The sequence below is a fragment of the Micropterus salmoides genome, unplaced genomic scaffold (genome assembly GCF_014851395.1).
Source record: "Micropterus salmoides isolate LMB-PRFRI ecotype aquatic unplaced genomic scaffold, ASM1485139v1 Ms_hic_scaffold_19, whole genome shotgun sequence".
Taxonomy (NCBI): Eukaryota; Metazoa; Chordata; class Actinopteri; order Centrarchiformes; family Centrarchidae; genus Micropterus; species Micropterus salmoides.
The window spans coordinates 5,641,273-5,667,629 of record NW_024041039.1 but is presented as its reverse complement, the minus strand read 5'-3'; the positions used below and the strand labels follow the sequence as shown (position 1 = coordinate 5,667,629).

Here is a 26,357-nt window from a genome sequence, read left to right as displayed (position 1 = left end):
CCTCTGTTGAAGTGTAACGTTATGGGAATTTGAACATCCAACTAATGCAAATTAAACTTCACTCACCCACGCTCCGATCACCGGGACAAGGAAAAACAATCCAGAGGCCAACATCTTATCCCCGCTGCTTTCAAGCCAATACTATATACTGTATTTCAAGCAGCCTTTAGATGCTTTAGAAAACAGATGAAAAACAGGATGAAGAATCGCTGAAGCACTTGGCACATCATATTTCATTACCTTATCTAGCCAAGGTGTCCCAATTACGACACTCATACCACACATTTATTTTGCATTTTTGATTTCACCCCTCAAGAGTTCTTAGTGCACAAACATTGGATTCATGTCATAGTGTCATTTAACCTGGGGATACTGGGGACATGTCTCCATTACATATTTATGTACAAAAACAAACAAATGGAAATACTTGAGAAGGTTCATTTGCACAATATGGAAACATGCATGCATGTAATATAGAAGAAACAAATGTGCATTGTCCCAAAAAAGTTTCCTGAGCTAAAAAAAACAAGCTGCTGAGTACTGTATTATATTCTGTCTATTACATTCTTTGAATTGTCTCTAAATCACTTTATATAATAAAGACTATTCTACCATAAATTGGTGCAGAAATGTCTCCAGAATGGAATGCAGGAAATTAAGTGTTTAGTGCACAAAATTTTCTAGGAGAGGACTCCAAGAACCCCATTTTTATATTTCATCCTTGAATATTTCATTAAATAGTGTTAAAATATCTTCTTGTCTTGTTCTCGAGAACCAAATATTGTGATGGTGCTTGTGAGCTAAGTGTATCGTCACGCCCCTAATCTGGACCCCAAAGTGACGTCTTTGATTAATTTTATCTTATCAAAGTACAACACACCGCAGTGTTATTAAATTCACATAACTTCGTACATAATTTTCTCGGCTTAAAATTCATACAGATTTTCATTATACGGCAGTGAAGATGGTATTAAATTTCATCCTAGTGATATTAAAAATGTTAAATTTGACTTTGAGAATCCTGGGGGTACCCTGAAATCAGCAATGCCTCTCTGTTGCATAGTCTCTTCAGAAACAGGTAAAAAAAACTTTAGGGCTCAGTTTGGTTGAAATATTGTACAGTCACACATTATATGCATATCCTCTTTGCTTTGTACTTATTTACAGTATATAACCATAGATCATAAATCACAAATTTGCCTCAAGGGCCTTTGCAACATGTTCAGCATATGTTTCTCTTGACTGTAATGTTTACTTCAGTACTTACAAGTAGCATCATAATGAGGATTTTTACTCACTGCAGGCTGCAAGAACGTCTTAGAACTCTTCTCATCAGCGGTTTCAGAGAAGGACCATTGGGACAAGTTATGGTGATTTTTTCAATCTGTGAGTCAAACCCATGTCCTGCATACACTCTTTGCAATATTTTGGTGAAGCTGTGAACGTCATTAAAACTTGTACTTACATTTGATTTTTTCTGTCACTTGTATGTGGACAGCAAAATCAGCTTTCTTTTCTGGAAGATCAAAACAACTGCACATGTTAGAGCCTCTGCACCTTTATAATATAGCTACTGTCATAGAATGAGCCTGTATTATGAAGCAGAATTTATGTTAAAGTGAGAAGTAGTTAACTAAGACTCCTGAAGTGCATTTTGACAAGAAACATTCAATAAAAAAAATTCAGTTCTATGTGTTGCTAATGGCAGAAAGTAAGATTAGTGTTAAAAAACTGATTTTACTATCTGCAGCTTAAATCAGTTCAATTTTGGATGAATTTATAAACCAATTTTAAGTAATTTAAACTGGCGACCATTATAACATATATTGTTACTTTATCCAGGAGATAAGAATCTAACTTCCAAACTGTGAGCTGACTGGATGTTTCAAGTTGTTGTTGGTGTTTTATAGAAAGTTGCATCATTAGTATCTAGTATTCTTTATTTATTATTTGATTTATAAAGTTTTTCTCAAATTAGTTTCAAATTGACATATTCACAAAATCATCTTGATATAAGATAAAGTTTTAAATTGCAGTTATTAAAGCCACGCTGTAAGCAGCTTGCATTAAGTGCCTTTCAGTCATGTAGATAACAATCCAAAATGGCAACACTCGTCAAAAAAACTGTTTCAAGTGCGACATCTGAACAGTTGTGTAGAGCTTGTGCTGTCCTGATGTCAATGGCGAACGTGTTCCACCATTGTGGAGCCAGGGCTGCAAGCAGTCGTTATTTTGTAGAGCGTTAGCTGGACCCCCCTCATGGTGAGGGATCAGCATACTGATTGGCAGTAGCAGAGCGTAGTGCATTGGCTGGGGTGGATGGTTTGACCATGTTCTAGATGTAGGATGGGCCTGAGCCTGGTGGCAAGTAGCAGCAATCAACACATTCTCACTCCCAACTCGCCACATGTGGTCACTTGGTCAAGAGCCCTTGGCGTCACTTTTTAACGCCTGGTGTACCCCTTTAGCGTCTTTTTTGGATGTGTGTGAAGAGCTCTGTGGTCAAGTTAGCCACGATAAAACTTTAATGCAAAATGCTAAAATATGCAAAGTCATGTCACACTTTCAAAATAAAACTAGTGGTTAACGTTGTGAAACGTCGCAATTTGGTTAAATTTAGGCACCAAAACTATTTGGTTAGGTAAAGAAAAACATCATGGTTTGGTTTAAAATAGCTACGTTATGTAATGTTACTTAGGGATCTAATGTAACTTAACTAAAAACAATGTTGTCTTTTTGTTTCATACGGGAAACAAACACAATGTCTTGACTGGGAGTTCGGTTTCTAGCCCACCTGTCCACCCCAACCACCTTCTTACATGGATTTGTTATTTATATCCTACACCTGGTTTAGAGCTCATACATGACGCCACAGGGCTTCCACCGGTGCGTTTAACTATGATGCCAAAGGGCTTCCCACTGTGTTATAAACTGACACCAAGGGGTCTTGAGTATGCATCCATATGTGACGACCTGGGAGTGAGAAAGGGTTGCTTGATCCATATCCATATTGCTCAATCCCACTTGCATCTGATATCTTATATAACTTCTGTATGCTGTTTAATTTTCTGTGTTTCTGTCAGGAAAAGGCACAAGATGTGACTTTCTAATACGACAGTTTGTTGTTGGAGGAAGTGCTACGATGGAAAAATTGTCGAGGTTCCTGCTTCTGCTTGTCGACATCTATCCTGCCAGTTTCTTCTGCTCATCCTAATTCTGCATTGGTGCTGTTGTTTTCTTTGAAGAAAGAAATTACGTTTAATAACCAATATTTTTACATTATGCTGATTTTTGTAACATTTTTATATGGTTACTTATATATTATTAACTAGTGCAGACAGTTTGACACGTGTTTGTTACGTTTACATGAAAATAGTATAAACCCCCAGGTGTTTTTCTGCTGCTTACTGGTTTTAATGTAATTCTAATGTTTTTCTTTGTCTGTGTAAAGCACTTGTTCCTGTGTTTTGGAATGTACAGTATAAATAAGCTGCTACTGTTACAAAGGCTCTTTTTGGGGGCTTGAACTCGGTGAATAAGGGATTCATCTCACTGACTGGAGATCAGATCCTAAATTCAGGTCTCTCAAATTGTTGTTCATCTTCCTGCATTTTCATAACTTATATTAAACCCTATAATTCTACTTATCTGTGTTACAGTATTTTCTGTGTGAAGGTTCATACAGTTAAATGTGGAAACTGTCATCAGAGCTCAGAGGAGCTGTACAGTTGTGTGTTTTGAATGGTTTCTAAGTATTGATTTGTGTTTGATTCAAGGCATCAAGTTGAATTAAAGAATGACATTTATGAGGCTCTATGGCGTTAAGATTGAGATAAATTGACAGGCACCAGGTCAGCTTATTTCTTATAAGTCAAATGTTTTTATTGTATTACTTTTGAACTTGATGCTGAGCCAGTGTTAGTTACCAGACAAATAGCTGAAAGAGTCCACATAAACAAAAGTACAAATTAACTTCACAATATCACAATCACATGAATCATCATTTAAAATTTAAATATAACTACCACCTATTTCCAGGAAAAACACCTCAAATACTTACCCAAATGAATCAGGAATTTCTCTCCAACCATTAGGCCTATATGCATAATTCTGGTCTCCTTTGATAGGACAGAAGCTAAAGACTATGAATCAACTGTAAAAAAAAAAAAAAACCCCACCTTCACCTGGTATAAATCTTTATTTCAAAGGCAATGTCACCATCAAAACCATCATCCTACAGATTGATGCAACTAATATCTACACCTGGGTGGTCCACGGTGTGATGGATCTTCAGGGAGGTTTCCTGCCTGTATACTGTAGACATGTCCTGAATAGAGGTAGAGAAGATTGTTTCTGCAGGATGATGCATTTTGTCAGGGCATTATTAAGAAACTAAATGCCAAAATGTCTTTGAAGAGGTAAAGTGAACACTTCCTTATCACACTCAGTTGAGTAAGATTGTTTGAAACAGTGTGACGTGACTCCAGTCATCCAATTCAAAAGTGTCCTTCTCTTCACTTTCACGCATAGCGATAAGGATAATAGTGGCAGTGATGATGAATGGCTGCCAGAATAGGAGAACCCCAAATGCTAGCAGTAGTGATAGTGGAGCTGAGGATGCAGAGAAAGAGCTGAGGAGTCAGAAGTGAGTTCACGCTTTTGTATTGCATTAAACAGTATTAGAATATGTTGAAATATGTGACCACTTTAGTTTAAAAAATATAGATTTCACATAAATAATATTTATTTATTGGTTTGTTAAATAAATATTTCTTCAGTTAAAACCTTATGCGCGCGCTGTCCACCTTTGTGGACATGTAAAAACTCCTTGAAAATGTGTTTTTAAAAAAAATTAAATTCAAATTTTATTTTGTATGCCTGAAGAGCCAAAAAACACATAGCTTCTGCTTTATGAGAGGAGTTGGTAACCACTGCTCTGCTGCCTGTCAAATACTGTGACGTTACTCAAGCAGGTAACAGCTTTTAGGACCCACTAGCAGAGTTGACCCGGCAGGATGAGTTTTTAATTTATTAATGAAAGAAAAGACATTACGTTCTAAATCCTTACGAAGCGTGGCAAAGTCCAAATAAATCCAAACAAAAAGTACAACAAAACAAGCGTGCAACCGTGCAACAAGCAAGAATCCACCAGCAACAAAATGTGAATCAACATACATGAACAAACATGTAGAGTTCTGTTGGATCGGACCACATGGGCCAGCCTTTGATCACAACCTCCATCAATGAGCCCTGCTCGCCATGACCCTGTCTCCGGTCCGGTCTTTTATATGTACTGACCACTGCAGACCGTGAACGCCCCACAAGAGCTGCAGTTTTGGAGATGCTCTGACCCTGTCGTCTAGCCATCACAATTTGCCCCTTGTCGAAATTGCTCAAATCCTTATGCTTGCCTGCTGTAAACTACACTCTGCATTCACCAGTCATACATTCATACACTGAGCCTAAGTGCTCAAACGGAAATCTTGCCCAAGGACACTTTGACACACAACCAGGGGGAGTCACCACTGACTGATTGAACCACTGACCTTCTGATTAACGGCCACCCGCTCTACCTCCTGAGCCACAGCCCCCCCAGCCCCAGCTGCCTACTATATCACCTGTCAGTGGTCATAATGTTATGGCTGATATATGGCAGTGTATATTGTCCTCATTTCTGTTCAGTCCCTGTCAGATTGTTGTCTTTTGGTTTTGTCTTGTTTGACCTGCTCAGCAAGTCTGCCTGGAGACTCTACGTGTTTGTTCATGTATATACTGTATTATTGATTCACATTTTGTTGCTTGTGGATTCTTGCTTGTTGCGCGGTTGCACACGTACTTTGGATTTCCTTGTTTTGTTGGACTTTTTGTCACACTGTTTGGAATTTGCCACGCTTTCATAAGGTTTTAGAATACAATGTGTTTTTTTATTATAAATTATATAAACTTATCCTGCTGGGTCAACTCTGCTAGTGGGTCCTAAAAGCTGTTACCTGCCTGAGCGCACGTCACAGCAGGAGAGCAGTGGTTACCAACTCCTCTCACATAGCAGAAGCTCTTCTCCATGCATCACAATCTGTATCCCTAAAGCAAATTTTATTAGGTACAAAGTGTTGTATCTCAATCTAAAGGAATTTCTCTGAAAACACAATGTTGGGAATTTGCAGCAGAGCTCTGGTAAGTAACAAACCTTCAGTTAATACGACATTTTTACAATGTCCTGAATGTAGCTTACTGAAATTACTTGAGAAAAAGGAAACTAATAAGGGGAGCATCTGAAAGAGAAATAAAAAATGAGGAAGCACATTCATTCCTATTACATTAATTTATCAGCCGATGTGCTGTAAGCACAACACAGACAGAGAGAGGGAGAGAAGAGAAGCTTCTTCAGAGCACGTGTCTTAGGGTTTATTATATTTTACTTTAATTATTGCACTCAATCTTTAACTCAAAGGTTCTGTTAAATTGTATTTGGGGTATGGTGATGGTGCAGTGGATGAGACACATGCCTTTGGTGTGAGAGAATCAGGTTCAATCCCACAATGTGTCTCTTAACCCCTAGTTGTTCCAGAGGTGTGCGACCTCTGAATATATAGCAATTGTAAGTCACTTTGGATAAAAGCATCAGCTAAATGTAATGTACATCTTCTTTGTTTAACTAATTAAATTTTTTTCATTCTGCTTGTAAAATTGAACACAATTATGATAACTGTAACTGAATTAATTAGAGTATAGGCCTTTAGTATCTAATCCAGATGAAGCACCTGCGATCATTTCAGTGTAACTAGTTATTAAAACATAAAATACATACTGTAATTGAGTACATTCTTGTATCTCTCAGGTAACGGTGGGGATGGTGAAGCCCTGTCACTTGGTTAAACCTGTATCAGCAACTCTGGTTGCTGCCAGAAACCTGACCCAGCAGAAGGGACTGCCCAGTCAGCCTGTCCCCCCTCTGCATCAGACCTGTGAGCTCTACCTCAGCATGCTGGAGCCCATCGTGGAGGAGGACGAGCTGAAGCGCACAAAAGAGCTGGTGAAAGACTTTCAGAAAGCAGGAGGGGTCGGAGAGAGACTGCAGAGAGGCCTGGAGAGGAGAGCACGCAACACTGAGAACTGGGTGAGCTACTACACCAACAGCTGTAGAGACATTTTCTGGAAAAAGGTGCTAATATGTTCCTGGGAGTGACACATTCTGTTTTCATATAAATGCATTCAGTAAATCATCAGTTTATAACACACTCAGCACCTGGGACAGACCTTTAGAACATCCTGCCAGCGAGGAAGCGCTCAGACAGTTTTGGTGGGATCTCCAAGTTTAGAAAATACATCATACTTATCTTGACTAAATGTTGACATAATGATGTAAAAAAACATTTACTTTGACTGCAGTTAAACCCCACCTGACAAAAGTTTATTTCTCATAAACAAACATATACATCTCCACCTTCCAGCCGGAAGGTAGAGATGGTGTTGATAAAGCTGATGGTTTGTGTTTGCGGGGGTGTTTTGTATTTGTTTTCTGGGTTCATTCCCTGCCCTTGTGTTTGCTCTTCTCTGTAGTTTGTGTAAATGTTACTTTGGTCACTTGTTTGTTCATCAGGTTTCCTTGTTTTGAGTTCAGCAGTGTTTCTAGTCTTGTTTTACTGTCTCTGTGTTCTTTGCTTTTGTTTTTTGTTAGCAAGTCACTTATGTTGTCTTTGTTATGTTTCATTTTGTAACATTGTTCCATGTGTGTTTCAGTTAACTATTTTTAGTTTGTAGTTAGTCTGCCCTAGTCTTGCGGTGCCTGTCTCTGATTGTCTGAGGATTGTCACCTGTGTGTAATTAGCTTCTTCCTCACCTGTGTATTTAAGTGGTTGTCTGTCGTTCAGTTGTTGCCAGATTGTTGTGGATTGTGTGTGTTACCAGTATTTCTTGTGCCTCTTGTGGATTTATACTTTTTGTTGGACCTTTGGATTTCTCTGCCCTGTGTGTTTTGGATTAAGTGTCTGCGTTTGGGTCCACAGCCTCTGTCTCCTGCCGGCTGAATGTAACAGATGTTGCACTATGCTGAGACACGCAGTGAAATGAGTCATATAAATATCTGATCAAAAGCAGCGCAGTTGCAGCATTTAGTGATTTTGCAATACGATTATTGCCTAGTTGAATTTTAACAAGTCAGACCTTGTTCCTTTAATAAGCTACAAAAAAATCATTATTCCCTAAACCGGGCTTGCCAAAAACTTGCTCTGTTCCCCCTAACCATAATCCATGAATGGGCCCATTTACCCAGATGTCAATGTGCCTTTAAGGCAGGTAAAGGCTCCATAGAACAGCTTCTTTACTACAACAACTCCATCCATCGTCAACCGCTTATCCTGTGTACAGGGTCGCGGGGGGGCTGGAGCCAATCCCAGCTGACATCAGGTGCAAGGAGTGGTACACCCTGGACAGGTCGCCAGTCCATCGCAGGTTACTTAATCCCATCATTCCTATTAATGAACTGTATCTGTCTGTGTGTCATTGTTTGTAACTGTCTGTAGTTAACAGAGTATTTTGTGAAGTATGTCTATCTTGACAAACGGTACTCTTCGGTGGTTCAGTCCAACGCCGGGATGGTCTACCCCCAGATGGAAATCAGAGATAAACAGGAACAGATAAGGTAAACACACACTTCTGCACTGTTGAGTTAAACTCAATATAAACTACTGAAATAACAGAAAGGAGAAGGCCATACATTATGAAGAAAAGTAAATGATGCCAGGCAGAACAATGCCAGCTGAGCTATTACAAGAATGGAGGAAAACAAAACTATAGAGAAGTGGCAAAGGTGGAAACGTTCTGTAGGCCGGCGGCAAAGGAGGGCCCAGGTGTCAAAGGATCAGGTTAGGTGGTTTGAGTAAGAATAAGACAAGACTTCAGTGAGAGTTTCCTCTGTGTTCCCTAGCAGATGGACTGTGACATTCCTTTTGTTACTGGTTCCCTTCTGTTACTTTCTCTTTCACTTCTTGATCATACAAAACACTGTAAACAGAAGTACTTGAGATCAAAGATAATCTGATCACTGTGCCTTAATTTGTGTGCCCACACCTTGTAGCCTAAAACAGTGCAAACAAAATGAAGACAAATTGTGTTGAGTGGAACATCTAAAGCTTTTTCACTATCACTGTTGAGACAGTTGTGGGAGGAAAAGCCCTCAGACTTGGTCCAGAGGCCTAACGAGCCCTCTCTCTCACACTTCGTGCTCTTGTATGTAACTTACACCTACATGAAGTGTGGTCCTTTTGTTGTAATGGCAATCTTTTTAATAAGACACAGCAAATAAAACTAATATATTAAATCCATATATGTATGGACTCCTTAAACTCCGTATTCCATTGGTTAATAGGTCCTGTCTCGCTCCTCCTTTTCCACCTCCACATCCACACATATTCAATATGCAAACAGTAGTATAAAACCCTAAAACACATTTAAATACATAAATAAGACAAAAGAGATCACAAGCACAGGTACGTGTGCTGCAGTCCACTTGCAAAGGCCCATTCTATTCATGTGTCTAGTCTTGTATTTTATCAGGCCTGAGTGCAGCTGCTAGCAACAATTTGTTAAAATCCATGAAGGCTTTATTATTTAAAAGTATTTATTTTTACTTTTGGCCGCCATCAAAGCGCCATAATCTGGCCAGATATTATTGCTGGTGGGCAGTTTTGGCGATGGTCCATAATCACAGAACTAACATGTTTCCTTTGTCAATGTTTGTATAAACTTTATTTAATGTGTGGTTATAATGAACTGTGGTGCAGAAACTGTGACAGTGTTTCACACTCTTGGCTTACATTTTCCATGTTATCTGTCAGTGGCCAAGTCACAATAACATATGGTTTTATTGAATAATTAAGTAAATATAATTTCTTAATAAATCTACCTAAAGAAACCTCATTTTTTGACTGGCCACTCTCTGCTGTCTCAGATGAGGACACCTTTTATTCTGTGTAAGACACCGTCGTTGCAATTCTGAACCTCGCAGCTTGATTCCACTAAATCTTACACACTGAACCTTTAAATGAATAACCACATTTTCTCTGTTTAGGTTTGCCGCCAAATACATAGTGGGTTTTTTGGAAGTAAAGAAAATGATTGACAAGTGAGTACTGAGCTTAAAATGTTCTCCTTTTCCCAGACACATAAGATCTTTATCATTCTAACAGGTTCATTAATTTCAATGTCATGATTTATTGTTTCACAAAATACAGAAATACTGTAAATACAACAAAAGCTAAACACTGTATTTGTTTTTCACCTACAAAAATTAAATGCCACAGGAAGCAGATAAATTAAATGTATTAACATTATAACTGTCAGAGGTTTAAACTGCTGCCTGAAATTAATGACATGTTGATGTTGTCGTCTTAAGTCATTTTATGACAAGGATATAAAATCAGTTCCCTGAAGAATTTGAATAGGGTTTATTTCCACTTAAGGTATTTGTAGAAGTTTAATCAAGTTCAGACATTTGCTTTAACTTTCATTTTCATGTGGATCAGTTCTAATCTATGTATTTTGCATGAAAATCTATATGTAAAATCATTATGAAACAAAAAGAAATAGCTACACCTAAATAGACTGTATGCACCTTATGTAAAGCCAATTATACCCGTATCCGTTTGCTTTCATTCAAACTTTCTTTCATATATAAAGGTAAGCTGTGAGCTCAAAGTAGTTATAAACATTTAGTGAATTTGACAATTTCAGTGACATCAGTAACATTTGTATATGATATTGGTTGGCTGAGTAAGTATTTAATGTATGTTTTGCAGTGATGCTCTACCAGTTGAGTACATGAAAGGGAAGCCGCAGTGTATGAAGCAGTATGAGCAGATGATATCATCCTGCCGGATCCCTGGTCTGAAGGAGGATTCATTGGTGTTCTATGGCAGGAGCTCCAACCCCCCCAAACACATCACTGTAGTACACAACAATCAGGTGAGCAGCACCACATCACTGGTCCAAGTCAAGCATTTGTGTCTGAGCTTTGTGAGACCAACGCTCATATTTATAACTCCTAATAATTACACTTAATTACTACATTTGGCTAAAAGTGGAATTAGGGTGGGGTTGATGAGGCACCAAATCACCTGCTGATCTCACGCTCTTACCCTTAAGTCTTTTTCAAACCACACGATTTTAAGCCTTATTGCACTAGGCATTACTCACGAACAAGACCCCAAACTCACTGGCCTCATTTTGCATGAAAAAGCACAAAGCCTCATAGTTTCTTTCAGACTGTTGTGTTTCCACCACAATTATAGTTTTCCTTTTGACCAGAACTTGTTTTAAACCCCATGTAAAGAAAGTTGTTCAGTCATGTTTTATCATGTAGCCATTTTATTTCACAGATCTGGAGAAACTCACACACGCTTTTACCTCATACTGAGTCTTAATGTAATGAAGTGAAGAACAGTTTGCTAACCAAGAGTCACAGTGAGTTCATTATTAATTTAAATTACCACAAAGTCATTTACAGACAGACAGCCTGAGGCCTTTCAATTTTATTTATATAGCGCCAAATCACAACAACAGTTATCTCTGAGCGCTTTTCATAAAAGAGCAGGTCTAGACCGTGTTATTTACAGAAACCCAACAGTTCCCACCAAAGAAGCATTAGGCGACAGAGGCAAGGAAAAACTTCCTTTTAAGAGGCAGAAACCTCGAGCAGAACCATGGCTCAGTGTGGGCGGCCATCTGCCTCGATCGGTTGGGGGTGAGAGAGAGCAAGAGAGGGGAGGGAGGCATCCTACACAATATACACACAGAGGTACAGACAGTAAAGGTGATGTTTCTATAGACTAAATGAAAAATGGTACAGATATTTATAGTAGTGTTAATGATAATAAACGTAATGTTAATGATTATACTACAATAACAATAGGACTAGTAACAATAGTTGTAGCAGAGGGTGTCGAGCAGGAACACGGGGGGCAGCAGGTGACTCGCAACCACAGATCCAGACTCCACAGCTCCAGAGCCAGAAACACCTGCAGGAAGTGATAGGAGGAGAGAGGAGAGGGACGAGAAAGCACAAGACTACAGGAAAGGGGAGAAGTTGAGTTAGTAAAATGCATTAATGGGATGAGGTTGCATAGAGAGGGAGAGAAAGTAGAAGAGAGAGTAGGTCAGTGCATCATGGGAAATCCCCCCGGCAGTCTAGGCCTATAGCAGCATAACTAAGGGATGGTTCAGGACTCACCTGAGCCAGCCATAACTAAGCTTTATCAAAGAGGAAAGTCTTAAGCCTACTCTTAAATGTGGAGGTGCCTTTGGGGGACTTTGCGCAGTTGGTAATCCGGTCTTGCTTTCATGTGTCTCCTCTTCTTGGATTCAGTTCTTCGTACTGGATGTGTACAATAGTGACGGGACTCCGCTGACAGTTGATCAGCTCTGTGTTCAGCTGGAGAGGATCTGCAACGCCTCACTACAGACCGACATGGAGCCTGTCGGCATCCTCACCTCTCAGCATCGTGACATCTGGAGCAAAACCTACGTCAGTCTAATGAAGGGTGAGCACAACTCTGCTCTCATACAAGTCAAACTAAAGAAGTGAATAATTCACCTACTTAACTAAATAAACTACTTATTTCACTCATTGTGCATAGGCATGGTCACGGGAAGTAGGGGTGCTGAGGGTTTGATTGCAGATCTACATTACTTTTTGTAAAAATATTTACAAGTGCAAGGTTCCTGTGTTAGACTTCTTAAACAAGTGAGAAAAAAAACATTAAAGCTACCAAGAGAGTCGAGGCGAGTTGAGTAGGTACCAGCGGTGGAAAAGGGGCTAGTCTCAAATGTCGGGTTATCCTGCCTCTACAGTCGCCCTTCCCGAGCTGCTTATCTCTCCCTGACGGGTGGTGATAGAGTATATAATAGATAGATATAAGAGAGAAATTTTGATGTGTTTTATATGAGACTGGAATGAGAGGGTTGAGTCCAGGTTGCGGACTTGTGGGGATTTTGAGGTGGAGCAGCTATTTACGTCGAGGAGCATTTTGCTGACCTTCTTGAGCAGCGATGCCGGAGCCACCATTATGAGTTGAGTTGTATTGAGTTTGAGCAGAGTAGCAGTTGTTCAAGTCTTAATGTCCTACAGGGAGTTCACAAGTGGCATGGTTGGGAGGTGGGTTAACAGTTTGGTGCAGATGTAAAACTGGGTGTCATCAGCATAGCAGTGATAATCCAATCCACAAAATCCAACTTGAAGAATAGTAAACTTGGTAGATTTGGGTATAAAAAGCTGCGACATACACGCCAGCGTCCTCTCATACTCTGGACGTTGACTACAGACCAACACCAACAAGAAAACAGAATAACAGAAAACCAATTTTGCATAGTGTTTAAGTCGATGTGTCTGTCTATAACTACACAACAAGGTGGACATCGGACCATGCCCATATATGATTTAGGAAAGAGGCTAAATAACATGTATGCAATTGCAATTGTTCTAAAAATATTAAAACAGCAAGTGATAAACGTGAAGATAAAGCAAGTCTAAGTAGATAATGTGAAAATATTTAGAATTGAATTGTTAAACTGTTGCCGTCTGACTACATAATAACATGTTTGCTCTGTGTGCATGTCCTTTTTCAGATAAGAAAAACAAAGAATCACTGTCTGCTATCGAAAGTAGCATCGTCACAGTGTGTTTGGACAAAGCGATGCCCCTAGTGTCTGATGAGATGTCTCGCAGCAGTATTACTCACTGGATGCAGACTGGAGGAGGCAGCCAGTGGAACAGTGGAAACCGCTGGTTTGACAAGGGGCTGCAGGTGATATAACACATTTTTTCCAGAGCGAAAGTACTAAGGACCAATTTCACTAACCAGAAAAACACACACCTAGTGTGGAAATAAGGAATAAGCTAACCAACAGTAAGAAGAGATGTTTTATTACTGAATGTATTTCTCTCTCTCATTGTCATAGTTGTTTTAACCCTCTCTCTCACTGCCATACAGGACACACACACTTACCCATACGCACACAGTGACACACAATCTCACTAGATAAATGCATCAGTCTAAAAATGCAATCAGTGCAATAAAGAAATGGTTTTATGGCTGGGGCAAAAAAATGGCACAGGAGTTTTCCCTAGTCAGCTTGCTTTTCAAAGCATTTTTGGGGGGGGCTCTGGTCTTAAGAGACCTTTCTTCCTGCAGTCTTGAGAATTTAATGCAAGTATAGTACATCACGAAATGAACGATTAAAATATATTTTCAATACTAGAAACCTATCTAGCTCTCCTCAAGTTAAATAATCACCCCAGCTAACCCCTTGAGTTGTCACACTGCCTGTCGGCCCGGTTTAGTTTAGGTCTGTGAGTTTTGTTTTCTAGTTCTGTTCAGTATCTGTTATTTAGTATTTGTTTTGAGTTCCAGTTATATTCTTGCCTTGTGTTTTGAAACTTGTTAGTATCTGTCTGTTTTCCCCTGCTGTCTCTCTGCCTGCCTGACTGTACTTTATTAGTATCACCTGTTTATGCTCTCGCCCTCCTCGTTAGCCAGCGCTTAAATGTGTGAGACTTCTGTTCGGCTGTTGCTGGTTTGTTGTATGTTTGTCCACTGCCTTGTGTCTCACCTGCCTGCTTGTTTCTGCCTCGTTTTTGGATTACCCCTTGTTGAATTCTGAACTCTGCTATAAGTTCAGTGGGCTTAAATAAATACCCAGAAACTGTACCTGCTCTGCCTCTGTGTCCTGCGTTTGGGTCCTAAAATCTGTTCCTGTCTGCACACATGACAAATCCTGACATGAGTACTAATAAATAAATTAAATGGTAGAAGGGGTCTTAGGACTCTGCTTTTGGCCTTGTGAAAAAATCCGCATTAGACTAATAATATACCTTTATTAATATACTTGTCCTAGTAGTACTAGTCAGAGGATGACTTTACCATTATGCAGGTGTCAATAGAATAATCATAACTAGACAGTAGTTACAGCAGGTTAAGAATTACAGGGCCAACATTTATCATTTTAGTAGTTTTTACCTTAACCCAGAAACAGATCTGACTTGTGGTGAGTCTCTATGCAAATTAAACAAAAAATAAAGTAAGCCATCATATTAATGTCTCACTGATACCTGTGGCACTGTTAGCTTTCTCATTTGCGAGTGATGTAACGGTAGAAGTAGCAGCAGCACAAAAAGACAAGTTTTGAAGCAGTTTGCTTGCTACACCTGCAGCTAAGCGACTACTTATTTTGGCATTTTGTCGCATGTCTTTTTCCCATGATTTCTGAAGCCCAAATGACCGGTTTAAGGGTTTTGTTTGCGTTTCATTATGTTCTGATGTGGAGTGTGTAATTGACTCGCATAGCAATCGTATTAAAATGCCCCTGTCGGAGCCATTAACCGCACACTATGGGCCTGTTGATCAAAGTACATACCAATTAACTTTTAACTGCAGTTTTTTCTAACTATTTAAATACTGTTTGGTTTATTGTCATAATTGTCCAGCAGCCGATCGGGAAAACTCCCGGTACTCTCAATGGCCAGTCCACCTATGGATGGCTAGACCACAGGGACGTGCAGTGAGAAGCATGAAACTGTTTATTGGCAAAACAAATCACAATACTGCCAACAAGGCACCAATTTTAACTTCCCTTCATTGGCTCCCTATCCATGTCAGATCAGACTGTAAGGTGCTTCTCTCGATCTGAGTCTGTCGGTTGTTGGAGATTCCGTTAGTTTGTCTGCTTGACTTCAGTTCCTGTTTCTTGTCTTATGTTCAGTTGCTTTGTTCGTTACCTCTGCTGTTATTGTATATTTGATTATGGTCTGTCTTATACCAGAACTTGGGCAACACAGTCACACATATACAGTAATAAACAGAATCATTAGGAGTTTGGATGTCATGCTAATATTTGGTTTGTGTTTCTTATCTTTTTTTTCCAGGTAATTATTGGAGAAGATGGAATTTGTGGTTTACACTTCTCCCATGCCTGTGCTGATGGCGCAACCCATTTGGTGTTGGGAGGATATGTAATAGAAAACATGTAAGTAGACCGAAAGTAGATGAGCTTCTGTAAGTGTGAGTGTGTTGATGCATTGTTGTCATCTCATATTTGAAAGTTCAGCAATGAAGTCAACACATTGATTTGGACAGTAGACATGTGGATTGCATGGACAGGTGGAAGAATTCTTGTCTTTATTTACACTTATGGCTACAAGGCAGAGCTACTGAAATGTTCCATGTTGAGTTTTGTTATCAAAAAAGTTTCTGTGTACATTTATTGTTACTCAGCAAAATGCATTGTGTGCTACCTTGGGGTCTAACAAACGTGCTGAATGCATGTCACGTTTCCTCCGCTCTCAGTAATAATCAAAAGTTGATGTGTCATGCTTAAATTATTGACTAATAATGACTCGATGACAATAACTCATTTTATTTACAGAAGAAAAGAAGATGTAACTTTGGCGTCTAAAACATTTTGGTAGTGATTTTGTGAGTGCAATCCTCTTATCACTGAGTTTCCTTCTTTAAAAACATTTGCAAAGCTGATTTTTTTTCTAATAGATTTAAAACCTGCATGGTTTATGTTCATGTTTACTGCTTTTGTTGCAGCATTGCTGCATTTCTTGGCCACCACCACCACCTGTAGATCTGTGCAACCACTGGCAGGAATGTATATCGTGTCACCCACATGAGTATGCATGTGCACCCTTGCATGCACCATAGACCCAGAAGTAGGTCCCTAGACCACAAGTGAATATCTAGATCTCCACCTGGTGGCTGGTTGCAGTGTAGCTCCTCCAAGCTGGCTGCTGGGACATGAGTTCAACTAAAAATTACACATCAAATATGTTTTCCCCAAAATAGTATTTTTTTTGTAGTTCTCATCACATTGATATGCAGTATGTTCAAGTGTCTGTTTTTAACTTGTTTTTTGATCAAATAAAAATGGGTGTCACTTGGCATTGACAGCTTTTATTGACCTACTCTCTCAAAACTCCATCAGAGTGAGTAGTGAGATTCACTATCAGCGTTTTCAAACCAACTCAATGCTGCAGAGACATAATGATTTAAGTGAGTCCACATTTAATTATCATATTTGTTCAAGTTGTTGAACGCGTTGTTTCTGCATGAATGGTTATGATTATTGACAAGTTACTTAGCATTAACAAATGAGAGACTAACCACCATGAAAACAACGCACACAAATAAAATGACACTAGAAAATGGATGTGAACTCAGAGCAAGGAGGATTGCCAAGAATGATATTTATAAAAAAAAAACTATCACTATCATGTATAATTTATTTTCTCTTGTGTAGAAACAAGGAAAAGACACAGACGATGCCGCCTACAATAGAGCCTTTGCCAGTGCCCCAGAAACTGCACTTCAACATCACGCCTGAGGTCAAGAAGGACATTAAGGAAGCCAAGCACAGCATGGACGTGTGAGAGACATTTGTTTTTTAATTTTTGTGATAGTTACATAGACACTCGGTGACCAGGATAAAAGAAATCCTGCTCTGTCAACAGCTACATGCAGCAGCAACATTTTCTCACTTAAAATGCACAGACTACAGATAATTTGCTGCAAATGTGACCAAAAGGGGCTTTTCCACAGGATGGCACCAGCTTAGCTGCTGTACCCAGCTACAGCAGGTTGGATTAGCGACGCCGCACTAAACTGCCATGACATAATCTTGTGTGAGTATGATGAACAGACCCACGATTCAAGTTTATAACACATTTAACAACAAATTGGATAAAGCCATCAAGTTCTTAAACCAACTCCAGCTCAGAGAAAAGAACAAAAACAGTTTGGCAGGTCTGGGGCTCCTCCGGTCCAACGGGGCCCTATGGATAAATAAAGATTAAAAGTTCCTTTGCGTTCTACCTGTTTTATAAAAGAGCTGACTGAGATTAAAACATTTCAAGTCAACAGCTCTTACGCTGTCAAGAGGTCACTGACGCCCAGAGGCAACGGCTCTACTTCTACTAGGCATGTGTGACTACTACTACGCATGAGCAATAGAAGTAAAACAGACCCTTACGTCAGTGGAACCACTTGACTTGATTTAATGGATTTAATTCGTAGGGATACCAACAAAGGATTCATTTGAGATATTCCCTCTGTCAAAGCAACACAATACAACAACTACTACACTAAGCTATATGGTGCTGACCCTGGTGTTCTTGTTTGGTTTTACCTCCTGTGTGTTTGTTCTCATTGACTGTCGACTGTGTTTCACCTGGTCTTGTTACCTCCACCCCCTTAAGTAGTAGTCTTAAGTGGTTTGCTCCCCTCCCTCAGTGCTGGTTCATTGTTTCTTTCATGTTCACGTCTGCATCAACTCTAGTTTATTGTTCCTGGATCATGCCTCATGTCTTTTGGATTTATGGATAACTCACCTGTCTGAATTTTGGATTATCATGTTTCAGACATTCCTCATCCTCCTCACCTGTAAGTGTTCACAGGTTTGTTTGGATAAATCTCAGTCACCATCCCTCTGTCTGGCTTGTGTCAACAAACCTCTGTATTTTGTGTAGCTGAATAGCTAGTCACCGAACCTCAACGCCTTCAGCTAACTGTATCCTGCTTGCTAGCCCCCCAGATTGCATTTGTTCGGCAAACAAATATGCTGTCAACTGTCACACTACCTAAAAAAAAAAAAGGTCTTACAGTCAGATTTCTCCCATCCTGACCCCACAGACTGGTCCAAAACGTGGAGGTGAGGGATACAGTATTTGCTCACTTTGGGAAAAGTGTCCTAAAGGCTGACAAGATAAGCCCCAATGCTTTCGTACAGATGGCGCTACAGCTGGCCTACTACAGGTGAGGTCTGGAAAAGTCATGTGGAGATGGACTGTTTTGTATATAGACTTTAACATTCAGACTGTACTTAAAATCAGGGCATTAGGAGACAGAATAATGGAGTCCCAGGCAGTATTTTATCATCAGCCAGAAACTTGAGTAATGGATCAACAAATGCTATCAGCAAAATCACTGGACATGTGGGATACTCTGTTTGCAGAGCAGGTCAAATTTATTTGACCTGTCAACAAGTTTCAGAGCTCTGTATGTTCAGTTCAGTTTAAATTTTATCAATACAGAACCAATTGATAACAGAAGTTATCTCATTTACTTTCATCAAGAGCAGATCTAGACCGTAATGTAATATAATATGAATTCTCATGGAGAGACACGAAAGTACAAAACTACTGGAGAGGGAAGAAGTTGAGTTAGTAACATGCATTAATGGGAGAAGAATGCATACAGAAGGAGAGGTAGAGAGGAAGAAGAGAGGAGCTCAGTGCATCATGGGATGTGGAGTTTGAATGTTCTCCCTAGATCTGGCGTTGGTGCTGCACACCACTGCTCCTAATTAGGATGAGCTAAATGCATGTGTTGAACTGTGTGTACTGAGCCCGCCCTAACTATAAGCTTGATCAAAGAAAATCTACTCTTAATTGTGGAGACGGTTTCTGCCTCCTGAACCCAAACTGGGACCTGATTCCACAGGACAGGAGCTTGATAGCTGAACACTGTGGCTCCCATTCTACTTTTGTAGAATCTAGGAACCACAAGTAACTGCATTCTGTGCTATGTTCTAGTGGGATAATAAGGTACTATAAGCTCTTTACGATAAGATGGCGCCTGACCATTAAAACCATTTTAGGTGAGCAGAAGGATTTTAAATTATAGTCTGGATTTTACAGGGAGCCAGTGCAGAGAAGCTAAGAATCGTCGCCTCTTTTCCTAGTTTAGTTTGCAGCAGTCTGGATCAGCTGGAGAGTCTTCGGGGACTTACGTGGGTGAAAAAAAGGCAGTCCTAGAAGTTTGTTGTGGAGTTTAAGAACATATCTTGATCAAAGATAATTATGAGGTTCCCCACGGTGCTGAAGGCCAGAGCGATACCATCCAGAGTAACTATATCTTTAGTCAAAGCATCTCGGTGTTTGGGGCCAAGTACAATAACTTCAGTTTTGTCAGTGTTATAAGAAAATTGCAGGTCATCCAGGTTTTTTCATCTTTAAGGCATGCTAGAAGTTCAGCCAACATGACCAACTTTGTCATGCATAGAGGATTTATGGTTAGAATGTACAAACATATGATAAATAGGACTTAAACCAGCGTAGAGCAGTTCATTAATTAACAATTAAATGCATTTGTTATAGCTTGTGATGGTCAAAATGTTAAATGTAGCACTAAGACCACAAAGTCCTTTATCTGATGCAATTTTAAGGCTATTTGTAATTTTCACCAGTGCTGTCTCTGTGCTATGGAAATCATGACTGAAAATCCTCAAATATCCTGCTGTTATGTAGAAAGTCACGTAATTATGTTGGGACACGGAGTTTGTTGAAAATATTTCTCCCCTTTCTTTTGTCAGGATGTACCAGCGGTGCTGTCCAATAATGGAACCTGTGTCCCTGCGGACTTTCAGACTCGGCCGTCTAGCTATTATAAATTCAACCTCGAGTGCATCAGCTGCCCTTGTCAAGGCCTTTGACAATCCCAAAAAACAGGTCTGATGAACCGGAAACTTCTAATGTAACTCAATGGCTACTCAAAGTTTTTTCTATTTTATGAAGAATCAGAATATCTAGCTCCTTCACCTCTGGTTCACTCCCACAAACACTCAAACTGGCTGTCACCCCACCCTCAAAAATCACTAGAAGGTGTTGTTGCCTCCCACCTCATCTTTAATGACCTGTGACAAGTTGTAAAGTTTGTTTTCTTCCTGTTTTGCACAGAACTCAGAGAAGGTTGATTTATTGGAGAAAGCGCTCAAAGCACACAAAAAGAGCACTAACATGGTGAGTCTCATTCACAGAACCACTCAATACTTTAGTTCAGTGTAGGTCCAGTTTATTATCAGTGTGAAAATGCCTTTCAGCAACACCTGTTGTTCAGGCTCACTAAATGCTTGTAAAAATCTGATTCATAAAATAAAGTTAAAATTTTATTTTTTGTGTGTTTGTTATTGTTAATATATTAGGAAAAGTTTACAAGCATTACGACTTTCACTATGATCCTAACAGGCAGTCAGCGGACAGATGATATACAGACACCTCTTGGGTCTTAAGATGCAGGCTGTTGAGGAAAACATCTCCATGCCTGATCTCTTCACAGACACCTCCTACGCTAAAGCCTTTGACTTCAGAATCACTACCTCTCAGGTAAGGATCAGGGTTTAAACTGACAGAAAATAATTTATATAAATTTTATAACTTAAGAAACACTAGTAGGATATATACTATGTGAAAAGTTAATTGGTTAACTATAATTAAATCCAGTGCCTCCCCTTCTAGCTCAGAGTTTGATGGTCGCTGTGAAACAATAACCAGTTTCCCAACAAAAACGCTGTTAATGTCCAGGCTATGTGCACAATGTAAAGCTGGTTTAGTGTCTTCTCGGGGTCACTCCTGACTGCTGAGTTCCACTCAGTCAAAATCCAGATGGCTAGTTTAAATGTTCTAAATAGGTTATATTCTGCGTCCTGAAGTCTGATGCCAAAGTCAAAGAAATAATGGGGAGGCAGCATGTGCTCCCAAAAGTCAATTTTGTAGATGGCTACAGAGACAACCCTGTTACTTCATGAGCAGCAGCCAATTAAGCTGTTCATTTTCCTCCTGCTCTCTGTGATCACCATCACCGTGTTTCAATGCAGCCATATTCATCATATAGTTGTCATTTACACATTTGTCTGTTTTTGTTATCAGAAAACCAAACAAGAAATAAAATATTGATTTGTTTCAGGGAACGTTTCATGTAGAAAATATATCAGGGCCGTACTCTCACTATGACGTCAGTATGTCTACATTGTCGACATTGACATGGTGGACAAGCAAGTGTATTACACACCTTTGCGTGATGCTAGGTTGGCCTTTGACTGAACCTGAAGTACTCACTATAAACCATCTTGCCCTATAATCCTGTATTTGTTTCATTTCATTTTAATTTGTTTTTGTTTTTTAATGTTTTAATGAATCATGTAAAATAGGGTTGGGCCTTATGTACACTGTACAGAACAGAGAGAGAATATCTGGTTACATGCCAGATATATTCTCCGAGTTCAGATGGTCTTGGAGACAAGATTTTATTAAGGCAGACATGGTTCCCATTTAATTTTGACATTAAATAAATACATTAATAAATAAATATGCCTATAAAGTAAATATTGTTTCCTACTTTTTACCTCAATAAACACTTTCCTGAAGAGTTTGTTCTCAATCACTAGTTTCAAGTCTTCTTCAATACACCATGATGTTCACTTTGTAAATTATGGTCCCATTTAGAGTAAAATAGAGGATAAAGCAGGAAAAGCTTTGGGGGGTGGCACTGCATAATCCCTTCCCTGCTGCACCCACTTGTCCAAAGATGGTAACAAGATGGCAGCCGTTGAAATGCCAAACCAATGGGTGACATCACAGTGGCTACTCCCACATCTTTTAAACAGTCTATGGTTATAACAAGACGTTTGTCACGGTGACAGCCATACACTGTTGAAAATGCTTCCTTAGCCACAAAAGATTAACTTAATCTCACAGACAGACATGTCAGAGGTCCCAGTGCTACAACAGTAACTAACCACTGCATACTTACTTCTGTCCCTGTTCAAAAGGTGATGTCCAAGTTTGGCTGGACATGTGTTGGCCCTGAACAACCTGGTACATACTGTATGTACTATAGTATTATGGATGATCACATTTATATCATCGTCACCACTTTGGAAGCTTCCAACACCTGCAAAGAAACTGATGCAGCCCATCTAATCCAAGCCATGGAGGATGCACTGTTGGACATGAAGACCCTGCTGGGACAAACACCAAGAGTCGTATTGTGAACCTAATCCAGACTTAAAACAATAGTTCAATATTTTGTGATATTTGCTCTTTTAATTTCTTGCAGAGAGTTGGATGACAACATCATACCACTCTCATGTCTGTCGTTTTAAATGGAAGGCTGCAGCCGGTTAGCATAGCTCCTCATAAAACCACAAGTTGTTGTTTTTTTTACATTTCAGTTTTTGTATGAATTAAAAAGACGTGTTAAATAGTGAGTGTTAGAGGTGCTGGTGGGTGGAATTGTTTCCAGTCTTGGTGCTGAACTACAAGGTACATTATAGGTCATGGAAATAAAACTATTTTACATGGTGGAGTGCTGCGGATGAATTAAAGCTGGGGAAGGCAACGTGTTGGGCAAGGGTTTTTTCAGTTGAAAGTATCAAACTGAAAAAAAATCCCACCCCTTCTTTCAGGTCTCCCTCCAAAACCACTCCCTCAAAACACATTTCCATGTGCAATGAGGCCAGCAAATCATTTCATTTGGTCCTTATTTCAGTCATACGGCATCCACAGAAACCAGATTCTTTTTCATTTTTGTGTCAGAGCTAATTTGATTTATTGATTGCTGTCTGTTGATTCCTGTACTTTTTATTTTATTTTAAGCTTTAAGGAGTTTGATAGCCTTAAGGAAGAAACTGTTCCGATGTCTTATGGTGCGACAGTGAATACTGTTCTTGCCAGATGGCAGTAGGGTGAAGAGGCTTTCGCTGGGTGGGTACTGTCTTTTAGTATCCTTTGCCTCTGTGCAGGCACCTCACCTCACCGATATCTGATGCTCAGGTGCTACTTATCTTCTGCAGGTTTTAATCACCTGCTGCAGAGCCTGGGTCGTGCACATCCCATGTAAGCTGATGAAATTTCCGGTGAGGTGCTTTCTATTGCTCATATGTAAAAATGAACTAGAACTTGGCACGGAACTCCTTTTTAAGTTTCCTTTAGAAATACAGCTGTTTCTGAGCATTAAGCTAATCATTGATGACTGTAGCCTTATAAACAGATATGAGAGGGTTATAGATTTCTAATCTAACTCTCAGCAAGAAAGCAAATTTTTAAAAAAAAAGCACTTTTTCCAAAATGCCAAACTATTGCTGAACTAACCTGACACAAGCTGAAGTAGACTCTATGGTCCTAGTCTCGCTGACTGTGAAGTTTCATAGTGATTCAGACAGGCATGGAAACGGTTCAATAGTCTCATGTTCTGTATACTTATAAACAACTTGCTTCCCAGAAAATTTTTTATTCCCTTCACAAGAATCTTTGTTGTCTCTATGGTCTGTGTTCATGTTCAAAAACTCTTTTGTTCCTGCAGATTGCTGTTTTCTCCTGGACATTGGTTACTGATTCATTCTTTACGGCTTAGGTAGCCAAATTTTATTACGACGATTTTGTTTACATTTCCTTACACCTCTAGTGTGCCACTTTATTAAAACTTTGATTATTGTTTCACACCTGTAGTTCGGTTCATCTGGTCCAGACCTGGATCTGCATTTTTTTAGTTCTAAACCTGTTCATGACGTTTTATAAACGAACCAAGACGGGTAAACATGACGTGACTTACAGATAACTTGTTGACAGTTAGGCAGTTGTCATCCTGCATCATCAGTGAGAGTTACTGTACTAATCAATCATTTTTCAAATAAATCACATTAAAAATGATAAGTACAGTGTTTTCACTTTCTGAGAGTTGTGCTAGTCCTACAGCCTCAGCTTTGAAACAAGCCTCAACCTCCTGCATTTTGTGATTCAACCATTTAAATTATATTAGGGCTTAAAATGATTATTAAGGGTATTGTCGCTTTGAGTGACACATGGGTGCTGTCACAGGTGGCTTGACACATCAACCGGGCTTCATTCACATTTTATACAAGTTTTATTGTTCATTTCAAACTTGATTTTACCAGCTGTTCTTTCAGGGCACAAGCAGTATAGATGTTTCCTTAAATATTTTGCAGGTTTCTTGTCTTACTCTTCAATGTACTATACTGGAGAATCTATCACTTGCGTTTGTAAGTGCACAAGTACAGAGGAGGGGAAGAAGGCTGACCATATCCTGCTTATGGCTCCAAAAGCCTTGGGGTCACTTCTACTCTCCTTATCCAGAAGAACAGGCATAGACTCTGGTAAACATGCTACCTGAAGATCTCTGAATAAGAGAAACACTGCTACTTAACACTGTCTCACTGAGGATATTAATGCTACATCATTCAGAGCTGTTTCCAAGTCTTAACTCTGAAGTATTCATGTGTCAGTCCCGTGAACGATGGGCGTTGGTTCCTGTCAGTCTCAGAGAGTCAGGCTCCTTCACAGTCACAATGCATACTCAACCAAAGTGACAATGCTCCGTCATAAGACATCTTTGCAGAGACTGAAAGTTTGGTTATTTCATGGCTAATGATTGTGTCTGTCTGTGTAACAAAAGTAGACAAAGTGTGAAAGACAAATTTACTTTAGGCTGTTTGGAGTTCAAACAAGCCTTTTTTTCAGTTAATCCCACAGAGTCTCTGATGTCTGGCAGGAGAGCAGTGGTTACCAACTCCTCTCATATAGCAGAAGCTCTTCTCCATGCATCACAATCTGTATGCCTAAAACACATTTTATTTGGTAAATAGTGTTCAGCTTCCATCTGTAGGAATTTCTTTGAAAACACAATGTTGAGAATTTGCAGCAGAGCTCTGGTAAGTAACAAACTTTCAGGTAATTCTTCTTGTTTATAATGTCTGAATGTAGCTAACTGAGATTACTTAAAACCTTTTATTTTTAATGAATTTCTGGTACTTTGATAAAATTATTTTGTATCATGGAGAACAAACAATATACATGGAAAAAAAAAAAAACATAACATAATGTGAGCATCATAGGTGAATCCAATCCAGAACCCAATACATTAATAAAATTTTTTGTGAGAAAATAAGAATAAGAGGAGCATCTGAAAGAGAAATAAAAAGGAAGCACATTTATCACATTAACACACACAATTTTACCAGCCAGTAAAGGTCTAATTTTCTTCTTTAAGCTAAAACTTAAACTTTAGATTCCTGATATTTCATTTAAATAAAAGTTCTGGCTTCTTGGAGATGCCAGCGTCGAGATGTTTAATTCTCCCATTTCCGATAAATTTTTTAGTTTTTTACTGAAAGCATACCTGAGTCATCCAGAATAAATGCCTCTATCTGCTGTGGTCACCCCTTCTATCTCTCTCTCTGTTATATAATAAGTTTGATGCTAAAGAGCAAAAAAGTATGAGACAAAGGGACCCCTGCCTGTTTCCTTTACACAGATCAATAGCTTGTGCTATTGTTCCAGATTGACTCTAAACGATACATTTGGATTTTGATAGAAAGCTTTAAGCCAAATAATAAATGTATCATGGAAGCCATATCCTTTAGATGATTCTAAGATTTATGGCCAGAGGACCCGATCAAAGGTTTTTTCTGTTTATAAAATTAAAAATGTTCCATGATGTTTAAAGTGTTTATGTTTAAAGTTATCTGCTTTTGTCTATCCATGATAGACAAACCCTGTTTGATGTGTATTA

The 26,357-nt window shown here is 39.2% G+C and overlaps 1 protein-coding gene and 1 pseudogene across 5 annotated transcripts; one reads left to right on the top strand and one right to left on the bottom strand.

Moving 5' to 3' along the window:
• LOC119910794 overlaps nucleotides 1-114 on the bottom strand; it is a 13,967-nt pseudogene extending 13,853 nt beyond the window's left edge.
• Nucleotides 115-5,922: 5,808 nt separating this feature from the next.
• LOC119910879 (carnitine O-acetyltransferase-like) lies at nucleotides 5,923-24,478 on the top strand. 5 transcript variants are annotated; one of them, XM_038729701.1, is made up of 14 exons: nucleotides 5,923-6,174; nucleotides 6,839-7,117; nucleotides 8,523-8,641; nucleotides 10,070-10,123; nucleotides 10,797-10,962; nucleotides 12,362-12,536; nucleotides 13,621-13,799; nucleotides 15,917-16,017; nucleotides 17,296-17,421; nucleotides 18,684-18,806; nucleotides 20,365-20,500; nucleotides 20,729-20,791; nucleotides 21,017-21,154; nucleotides 22,600-24,478. In XM_038729701.1, exons 1-14 carry the CDS (start codon nucleotides 6,148-6,150, stop codon nucleotides 22,819-22,821), a joined length of 1,908 nt encoding a protein of 635 aa, XP_038585629.1. In that variant the 5' UTR covers nucleotides 5,923-6,147; the 3' UTR covers nucleotides 22,822-24,478. The 5 variants fall into 5 exon arrangements, with proteins under 5 accessions (XP_038585629.1, XP_038585631.1, XP_038585633.1 ...); XM_038729703.1 differs by lacking the exon at nucleotides 5,923-6,174 and adding an exon at nucleotides 8,368-8,406 and having other exon boundaries at nucleotides 6,983-7,117; XM_038729705.1 differs by lacking the exon at nucleotides 5,923-6,174 and adding an exon at nucleotides 8,368-8,451 and having other exon boundaries at nucleotides 6,983-7,117; nucleotides 8,583-8,641.
• Nucleotides 24,479-26,357: the final 1,879 nt, after the last annotated feature.